Here is a 10,830-nt window from a genome sequence, read left to right on the forward strand (position 1 = left end):
TATACATGCATTGAGGGAATACTTCATTTCTGAAGATTCCATTATTGTATTTTTTTGTTGAAACATTCCGTTTTTTGAGGTTTTACATTTGTATTGCATTGAGGAAATTTTTATTTTCTGAGATCTAAACCAACCAGTTCTACAAAACACAGAAAGTTGTCTGGGAAAGGAATATTTGAACAATTAGAAGTGCACATAATGCAGAAAACAGGATAGGGAGGGACATTATAGATAAGGAAGAAGTTTAAGAGTCTCAGTTTATCTATCATCTCATGTTTTTAACATCTCTTTTAGTACCACAGACACAATGGCTTCTTCAGTGAGCATGATGCCCAGTGGCAGTAAGATTTTCACCACCATACCTGATATTCTCTTCATTCCAGAGTTTGTAAGTATGCAATCAGCAATATCAAATCATACATTCTATTACCATCTTAGTTACCACCTAATTTAATTAATCCTGAGGGTCTCAAAGTTTGGATGAGAGACAGAATAAAGCTCAGGGTTAAAAAAACAGTGTAACAAGAGTCTGGAACATTGGAGTTGATGGAGATTTAACAACCAGATTAAATGGTGTATAGTGAAACTGCTTCCAGATCATTTAATGTCAGTCAGATGAGTCAAGGCAGTTATTTCCTAAATGTTTTGGATTAACTTTTGTGTGACACACCTTGAGACAATTATAATTTTTTTCTTGTAAATGTAATTAAATTAAGAGACTTACGAGAAATGGCATGTATGCTGTACATAATGTACATATAACCCTACATTGCTGCTGTTATACATAAACCCTACATTGCTGCTGTTCATAATGTAATGTAATCTCTACATTGCATTCTTATTTATATTCTGTACTCTGCTTAATACTGTATATAGCAACTCCACTGTACATTCTGTAAATCATAGCTTCACTTACTCTGCACTTATATGTATATAAAACACTATATTCTTGCACTTTTGGTTAGATGCTAACTGCATTTCATTAGCTCTGTACTTGTACTCTACATAATGACAATAAAGTTGAATCTAATCTAATCTAATGTATTGTGTATTTGACACTTGCTAAGGATTTAGGCCAAAGCGCACTAAAGACCAAAGTGGATTTAAAATGGATTTTAAAAAGGCCAAAGAGCACTAAATCCATTTAGTTGCAAGATACAAAACAAGCTGTGATACTGAGAAAGAAATGAATTACAGTGAAATTAAATGAATAAAATGCTTTATTGCAGCGGCTTTTATCAACCAAGTTTGTTTATAGAGACTAATGATTCATTACAGGGCTTCTGGTCTGTTTGTGCACAGCAGTGAAAATGTTAAATGCAAATAATAGACTGCCCTAACCTTATATGCCCAAACCATGTGTCCAATAAAACTCTACACTATTATGTGGTATTTAAGTGTAAATTATCTTCCATTTGGTAGAAGCTGATAGATAAATGTCTATATGGACAGGTTTCATGACAATCCCTCATGAAACCATGAAACAACACAAGAGAAAGGCAATATGATTTTAAAAATTGAATAAATATTTAGGAACCAGTAAGTCAAGACCAGAATAAATTATTTTAAAAAACAATTTGTAACAAAAACAATTTAGGATTGACTAACCACTTTGTGATTTTTTTTTTTTTTTTACGTTGTTAGTGGTAATTTGAATAAAATAAATAATAATAAAATATTACATAAACCAGTGTTTTTACAAGAATTTCAGCACTTTTTTAATTATTATTTAGTTCAATCTCCATATAGTTACACCACCTATAATGTTTTTTTTTAAGTGCAAAAAAACATATATATATATATATATATATATATATATATATATATATATATATATATATATATATATATATATATAAATCCTTAATTTAATGCAACAAATAAAAACTTGTTCATTAGAGCATCTAAGTCATTGTCAGTTAACATTTTTGAATAACCTGTCACATAACTCATCAACATAAGGATGTGAGGATAGAACATTTCCTCCAGTGACAAGTGATCCGTGCAGTGAAAAGCCCTCGCTGCCAGATCAGGTGACATCATTTCATAAGAAATTCCTGCCACGCCCATTAAATTAGATAAACAGCAGCAGGACTCACAGAAATATACTGTCTGAGCCGGATGATGAGGGCAGACACACTAAAATTTACATTTTATTAACACAAATACAGTATGCAAGTATTTTTTATAAAATCCTGTTGCCAATCCCATGAATGTAACCAGCTGTTTAATAATGTAAACCTAGTGAGTTTGTAGGTCTGTATACAGTAAATGAAGTCATGTCTTTATATGAGTAACTTTGTGTTCAGGTTTGCTGTGTGTTCATTTGTTCCAGGTGTTTGGTGGATTGGTGTGGACACTAGTGGCCTCCACCAAAGTGGATCCAGCAAATCCTCAGGGCTGGGTCATGTTTGTGTCCCTTTTCTGCTTCCTTATCACCACTCTCTGGTTCTTCATATTTATTACTGGCATAAACCAGAGCAGCATCTGGCCTAGCCTGGTAAGAAACATAAGTTTGTGGTTTTATCATGTTTTTTGGTCATAGGAGACAACCATTTTGGAGACAACCATGGTAATAAATACTATGTTATTACCATGGTAGTATCCAAATTCTATGAGTAAAAACCATGGTAAAGCCACAAACTTGTGTTCCTTTTATAACAATTCATTGGGATATTACTAGCTACTAGCTTTTTTGCAAGGGTTCCCATCAGACCAACATTAAACCAGATGTAGACCGCGACTATGACATTTTCATGTTTTAATAAGGGTATTGCTGCATAATTAAAAAAAGCCCTGTACATGACACTCTTTCACTTCTGCTCTGTCTTTAGGATGTAGGATATCATACATTCAGCGCATTCTTTTATCTGAGTGCTGCAGTGCTTTTGGCTAATGTCACTATCGGAAAACAAGGAGTGGATAAAGTGTACCAGCTAGACATTGCTGCTGTGGTAAGACTAATTCATCATAGATAATGACATGTTTCCTGAAATACTTATTAAGAACAATTTACACTGATCATCCTGGTAAAAAAAATAAAATTAAATAAAATTAAATCAAAGTACTGTCAAAGGAATAGTTCACAATTCAAAATATTTAAGGATTATAAGTCCCTGGAAACAAGGAGTGGATAATGTGTACAGGATGATCAGCACTAATAATCCTTTCAGCAGTCCGGACTGTCTGTTGTAGTCTCCTAATGTCTGATTTGGTAGCTAAACCAAACCAGACATTTATACAGTTATATACTCACACTCAGGCCTTCCAAGATGTAGATGTTTTTTCATCGGAAGAGATTTGGAGACATTAAGCATTACATCACTTGCTCACCAATGGATCCTCTGCAGTCCAAACAGCTCATAAAAACATCACATTAATTCACATTACTACAGTCCATTAATTAAGATAAGAGCAAGGAACTATGTGTTTGTATGAAACAAATTCCTCCATTAACACATTTGTGACTCTGGACCACAAAACCAGTCATAAGTAGCACAGGTATATTTGTAGCAAAAGCCAACAATACATTGTATGGATCAAAATTATTGATATTTCTATTATGACAAAATCATTAGGATATTGAGTATAGATCATGTCCCATAAAGATATTTTGTAAATTTCCTATCATAAATATATCTAAACTTCATTTTTGATTAGTAATATGCATTGCTAAGAACTTCATTTGGACAACTTTAAAGGTGATTTTCTCAATATTTTGATATTTTTGCACCCTCAGATTCCAGATTTTTCAAATAGTTGTATCTCAGCCAAATATTGTCATATCCTAACAAACCATTCATCAAATGAAAGCTTATATATTCCGCTTTCATAAATAAATGACCCTTTTAACTTAAAACTGTTGCTTCCAGATAAAATCTATCCAGAATATTGCTTGCTCTACTGAAAAAGACACCTCATGAGAGAAATATGCACAGATCAGGCACCATTTACAAGTCCAACAGTTCTACACAAACATGTATTATATTATTATGTACTGTATATATACAGTGGAGATCAAAATTAGATAACTCCAAGTTATTGGAGTTAATCTGGTACCTGGTGCTCATTAGTTTTTCTGGAGTTCACCCAAAAATAAAAATTCTGTCATTAATTACAAACCTTCATGATGCTCCAAACCTGTAAGTCCTTTGTTCATCCTCGGAACTCAAACTAAGATATTTTTGATGAAATCCGAGAGCTTTCTGACCCTGCATAGACAGCGAGGGAATTACCACATTCAAGGCCCAGATACGTATTGTTAAAAGAACGTGGTAGTTCCTTTGCTGTCTATGCAGGGCAGGGGTCTCCAACCCTGCTCCTGGAGAGCTACTGTCCTACAGATTTCAGCTCCAACCCCAATCAAACACACCTGAACCAGCTAATCAAGGTGTTCAGGGCTACTTGATAATTACAGACATGTGTGTTGGAGCAGGGTTGGAACTGAAGTCTGCAGGATGGTAGCTCTCCAGGAGCAGGGTTGGAGATCCCTGATGCAGGGTCAGAAAGCTATCGGATTTCATCAAACTGTCTTTATTTGCATTCCTTATGGGTTTGGAATGACATAAGGGTGAGTATTTAATGACAGATTTTTCATTTTTGGGTAAATTATCCCCTTAAATGATAGTGTTTTTACTTGTGGGTTATTGTTGTTTTTTGTGTTGTTGCTAAATTTCTCCAAATCTGTTTGATGAAGAAGCAAAACTCATCTTCATCATGGTTGGCCTGAGGGTGAGACCATTTTCAGCTTTACTGTGAACTATTTTTTTTAATGCAGTGTGTGTTACATATTCCCTGTGTCTTTGTTTTGGACTTAGTTTGTAGTTCTGTTTCACTGTTGCCTTGTTCTCCTCATGTTTCCCTGCTGCTCTGTCTGTTCCGCTTGTTTTTGTCATGGACAGTCATCGAACCACACCCATCTCCTTATTAGTTTCCATGGTTACTGATTAGTTCATTGCTTCTGCTCTGTGTACATATAGCCCTTGTGTTTCACTTGTCCTTGTCAGTCATTGTCTCCTGTAATGCACTTGTTCCTCATGCTTTCCTTGTTCTTGTTTTATGTGTGATTTCATTTTTTAAAAACCCTGAATATAGATCCACATTTCTGCCTGCACATTACAGAGTGTCACCTGGAATTTCATCCAAACTTTCTGGTTCCCACATTACAGTTAAAACACATTGTGTTTGGACCAAACATAAACTGTCAGATTATTCTAGGCCTTAATGTTATGTGGATAATGATAATAATGTGATGGATGTGATTTAACTGGAGCATAGCATGAGGTTTGATTACGTTTCATTTGTTTGAAGTGATGGTGTTTATTGTCACATTACTGTACTGGATTCATGCAATCCTCTCTGCTCACCGATGGAAGTCCTCTTGAACTTTTGAAGTCCAACTGAGAGCCACAAAAGGGAAACACACATTCAACAGAAAATCACTGGCAAACAACAGATGAACCAAATAACAAACTACAGATCAACTGAGATTTTTACTAAAGCTATGCGTAGAACAGATTTTATCTTTTTATCTTATTGTTCCATTTCTGCTGTTTGACATAACTAAGTGATTTAAAATTTAAATAATTTTTGCAAGCAGCACATTACATATTAAGTTACTTGTTGTTTCTTGTTGAATGTACAGTGGTGTAATGTCATTATTGGATGCTGTTTTTAAAGACTTACCAGATGATGTCATTGTCTGTAAACCTGTAATAAAAGACAAACTGATTATCTCTGCAAAAACACCATCCTCAAACCAATAAAGATATATCAGAAACAGATCCTTACATTAATAGCCAACTAACCAGCAGAACATCATGGAACACACCTGCTACTTTAACAAGCCACTTATCTTTAGGAACCAACAATGGGATTATTTTTGAGGAGGTGCTCAGTATGAAACTAGGAGGAGAGATATGTTTGCAGTGTTTCCGTATGGAATTCTGCAATAGATTAGTAGAGAATTTTTTTTTTTTTTTAACTACATTTGATAAGAAGATTTTGAAGTGACATTCTGGTCTAATTTGATGCCCATAAATTTTAGCTTTGTTTGAGCTGTAAAAACAAACGACAGTATTGTACTCAAATTGTGTAGGCCTATCTAATCTGAAATGAGCCTTTTAAAAATAAATCTGTTTGATATAATCTCAGTCCATTATTTGATTGCATCAACATGTTTGTCAGAAACTGAGCTGAGGTAGACAAAAGATGCAGCTATATTTAACAAGAGCCATATTCCTACAAGTATGGACCTTGCCCATATTTTATACATGTTTATTTAAAGTTATGATGTCGACATTGTTCAAAAGTATGCCCTTGAAGATAGAGGGGACACTCCTTATCCTTATCGACTGCTTCTATACACCTACAATGTTGCCACACTGTTACCCCAACTGTTTTTGACCCAAACTTTATTCACTGGGTACACATCTTCCCTCCACAAACACTTGGTCAGTCTAGTGTGTGTCTGTGTATTTACGAACACCTGAGCTGACTGACCTGTCCTGTTGCCACACTGCACCCATACATACAAACAAAGCCCGCGCTCCAACTCACTCAGCCTCACATCCCGCTCAGTAAAAGTGGAGCGGCCCGTTGCTCTCCTCACGGAGGGTGTGTCCATACGGAAGTTTTAGTAATGGAAGAGCAGGTTTTTCTGGTCTCCAGTGGACATTGAAAAGACGCGCCCGTGGCTCCGTTACTCCACTCATTCTAGAGGATAGCGGGAGCGCGACCATGGCAGCGGCCACGCAGCAGATGTCTAGTCTGCCCAGCGGACTCCGGGTCTGTACCACTGTACCGGACATCCTCTACCTGCCAGAGCTGGTGCGTGAGCGGAATATTTCATGTTCAGAAATGACCATCGTTTATTATAGTCTTATTCGGTTATTGTAAAATATCAGATTATTTCGGACAATTAAGTGTAAAACACTTTCAGAATATTTCCGTAGATTCGTCCATTTTTTTCTAAACCAATTTCAATTACCATTTTTTTTTAATTTGAAGTAAAAAATGGAAAATGGACATAACATAGAAAGAAAAAAAAACGAAAAAAAAAAAAAAAAAAAACTTTTTTTTTGTTCACCTTTACGTCTTCTTTAAAACTAGCCTATCATTTCACGGACGAGGCTACTGTTATTTTATTAGAAAAATTCGTTTTTGGTGTAAATATTTATATAGTTCAACGACAATTTGGATAGGTATGTTTTCAAAACAGTATGTGTTTGTGTTTATTACTGGGGGTTCCGACTCATTTAGTTTGGTCTAGGCTATTTATTAAATAAGAGAGTGCGACTGTAGAAAAAAAAATCGTTGTTTTACTACCCAAAAAAATTTAAAATAATTTTTAACTATTAAATAAATTATATATAGAATAGACCTGTATTTTTTTCTATTATTGAATGTAACTAACTGTGGGTTTCTAGTGACAAGAGGTCTCAGTCCCGCACCTCCACAAACATTTGACACCAAGGTTAATGAGAGACACATACTATAGGCTACAGTTCACCTTCACCTACACAAACCCATTCGCTTGAATTAACCTGCAATGATGGATATAAGAATGGGGTTTGAAAGAAAGAGTTTGTTTTGTGGCTCTGGTTCTTGTCTGAGCTCAGTATAGGAGCTTTGAAGGGCATGAATGTGAGCTCAGGTCATGTATCGGTCATTCAAATGAAAGGCGAGATGAGTCTATGTGTGTTAGGAGGATTAGTGGAACAGACAGAGAAAACAGAGTCTGCGTGCTTTTTATCAGCTCCTCTCACTGTCTTTGTTCTAGCTCGCCATTTAGACCCAATATATTTGATAAACATGTATGTGATAATAATATGCCTCTGTAAACACACCTGGTCTTTTAACTCTGTCAGAAAAAAGTAGCCTTAAGTGTGGCTGCAGACTAGCTATTGAGTGTGACAGACGTTTTGCTGGTTTATGCATGTGTGGCTTCTGAAATAGCACGATCTTTTAATAATGCCCGTGTATTTGATTCTTGTCGTGAGAGTAAATTAATCCATGGGTGTGGAAGAGAGAGAGAAATGCATGAATAATGTGTTATCGTAAGAGGAGTGTCGCATCGCATGCTGTTTATAGGTTTGTGTCTGTGTTCAGAGTCGATAATGCCTGTCACGCCTAAGCATCATTTATTTATTTAAAGAGATAAAAAAAAAAGTCACGAAAACTACTTAAACTAAATATAACTAAATTTAGGCTATAGACATATTAATGTCATTTCAAATTATTTTTATAATCTAGTCCCGTACACAACAGCTCCTCCACAATAAATAACATCATCACAGGCTACTTATAACGTGTATAGGCTATATACATTTCAAGTAGCCTGTGATTATCTGTGCTGGTCTGGTGAGCTGTAATTATCAGGGAAGGTTTGCACTGCATACAGACACTTTATGTGGAGTCAGTTTATCATTAACAGGTGTGTTAATAAGAATGAATGCATTAAGCTGCTAATTATCTAAATTCAAAGGTCTAGTCCGGTTGTGGTTGGTTGCACTTGCACAAATTGCCATACTGAATTTGCATGTGTGTGTGTGTGTGTTTTCCCACAGGTGTTTGGAGGGCTGGTATGGATCCTGGTGGCGTCCACACTTGTGTCACCGCCAAACCCTCAAGGATGGGTGATGTTTGTATCAATCTTTTGCTTTGTGATGACCTTCGTCTGGCTCATCATCTTCGCCTGTGGAGGGCACAAAAACAGCAGCGCCTGGGCTACAGCGGTGAGCAGAGAGCAGACTAGCCTATAGTGGCTCAGACTTAACCACTTAATTCAGATGACTAAAAGATATGACTATAACTAAAAGCAATTTTAGCCAAAAAAAACAAAACAAAACAAACAACAACAACAAAAACCTACTACTAAAGCTAAATCAAAATTTGTCAAAATGACCACTGCTACATAATGTATTATAATATGCTTTTAATATACACTCTCAGAGAAAAAAGGTACAAAAGCTGTCACTGGGTACACTTTTGTAATAAAATGTACCTTTAAGGTACCATAATGGACTTTTTAGGTACAAAGTTGTGCCTTTTGAAAAGGTACCACCCCAGTGAAAACTTTTGTACCTTTTTTTTCTGAGAGTGTAATATAACATAATATGATGTAATATTATAACACCTCATCACGTAGTAGATGCTTGGTGCGTGTGAGTGTGTGTGTATCTACATATACAGTCAAACCAAAAATTATTTAGACACCAGATATAATTTTTGTTATTTTTTTACTAGTGGGTGCAGGACACTACAGTTAATTTATGTAAATGAGGATAGCTAAATAAAGTAAACTGTGGCATAAAATACCCAAACATTCTTCATACTGAACTACCAGTAAAACTGATAAAAATTTGGGACCTGACCATGTTTTGCTTAAGTGCTTTTTAAGTGTTTTTTCATTAATTACTAATGCAGCCTTTTTACACCACAGACTGAACAAAATTAAGCATTGCTTGGTAATTAGTTGACCTAAATTGGTATTATCTAATTGTGTACTTAAATTTAACAGCTGAAAGCTGTTCAACCTAATTCATTTGCGAGAGTCTAACTCTAACAGAAGGACGGCATTATCAAGATTAATTTGTTCTGACACAGTTTTACTAAAGTTCTTGTCAAATTTTATTACTGTTTTCTAAACTAGCGAATAAACTGTGACAATGTGAGAAATGTTGAAGGTGTCTTAAGTTTTTGTTTGACTGTATAATGGATTGACTTACGACGATGTCTTCTGTGTGCAGGACTTTATTTATCACCTGATTGCTGTTGTGTTCTATCTGAGCGCCTCAGTGATCCTGGCCTATATTACCACCATCTTCAAAAATTCAGTACTGGTTGACCAGTACTATAAAATCGACATTGCAGCTGTGGTAGGCACAACATTTGCTTTATTGGTAACTGTTGATAATGAATTATTCATGCTTATTTCCCTATTTTTATATTTAAGCTAGCTTACTTTTTGAAAAGACCTTTAATTTATAATAATATTTAGCAAACCTATTTTTTTTTTTTTTTTTTACTTTTTTATAGCTGTTTAAAGTTCAAACGTATGGCTGAATTTTTACTGTCTCTCTCCCTTAGGTGTTCTCGTTTGTTACCACATTGCTTTACTTCATCCATTGCATCCTTTCTGCTGTGCGATGGAAATCCTTCTAATCAAAGAATCTGAGAAATAGAAAAATAATCTGACATAAATCGTTTAATAAATAGTAAATAAACACTGGAAAACCACTGGGGCTAAAAAGACGAATATCAGGGGTCAGTCCTGAGCGACCTCTACTCAGAAACACAAACGCAATCATGATGGATTAAACCCACTTATACTTTCCATACTAGATTATTGCAGCCTAATTACTTTTCTAATGATGATGCATTCTTATATTTGGGGGAAGGGAACATTTTGAAATGCTATCTGTACTTGTACAATGATGCTCAGTGTATATGTGGATGAAGAAATAATGTGGGTTTTGTATACTGCTTGTACCTTTGTAACAGATAAATCAATTTTTGTATATTTAGCTACTACACACCATGAACAACATATTTTAATAAAAGAATATGAACTGGACAGAATTCCCTGACTTCCCCTCCCTATCTTCATGTATTGCCTGCATGAACATGACTATATAAATGATGCATTTTCATATAGGCAAATGGCACAGTATTTACTGATGTTTAATGAGCCGTACCAACACTCTAAAATACAACATACCTACCACACAACTTTTACATTTAATCAGTAAATCAGCTAACTCAATTATAAAGCCGTTTGCAAAACAACATTAAAAAAACAACATAAACAGTAATGAACTATATAAGGGG

At 35.2% G+C, this 10,830-nt stretch overlaps 2 protein-coding genes across 2 annotated transcripts; both read left to right on the forward strand.

Moving 5' to 3' along the window:
- Window positions 1–280: 280 nt before the first annotated feature.
- On the forward strand, window positions 281–5,781 carry LOC109058414 (myelin and lymphocyte protein-like). Its single transcript, XM_019075600.2, has 4 exons — window positions 281–388; window positions 2,336–2,500; window positions 2,835–2,954; window positions 5,310–5,781. The coding sequence occupies exons 1-4, from the start codon at window positions 308–310 to the stop codon at window positions 5,382–5,384; spliced, it is 441 nt and encodes a 146-aa protein (XP_018931145.1). The 5' UTR covers window positions 281–307; the 3' UTR covers window positions 5,385–5,781.
- Window positions 5,782–6,598: 817 nt separating this feature from the next.
- On the forward strand, window positions 6,599–10,581 carry LOC109058412 (myelin and lymphocyte protein-like). The gene is made up of 4 exons (XM_019075599.2): window positions 6,599–6,828; window positions 8,568–8,735; window positions 9,750–9,878; window positions 10,090–10,581. Exons 1-4 carry the CDS (start codon window positions 6,739–6,741, stop codon window positions 10,162–10,164), a joined length of 462 nt encoding a protein of 153 aa, XP_018931144.1. The 5' UTR covers window positions 6,599–6,738; the 3' UTR covers window positions 10,165–10,581.
- The last annotated feature ends 249 nt before the right edge of the window (window positions 10,582–10,830 follow it).

Source organism: Cyprinus carpio, chromosome B17, assembly GCF_018340385.1.
Source record: "Cyprinus carpio isolate SPL01 chromosome B17, ASM1834038v1, whole genome shotgun sequence".
In the NCBI taxonomy this organism is placed as follows: domain Eukaryota; kingdom Metazoa; phylum Chordata; class Actinopteri; order Cypriniformes; family Cyprinidae; genus Cyprinus; species Cyprinus carpio.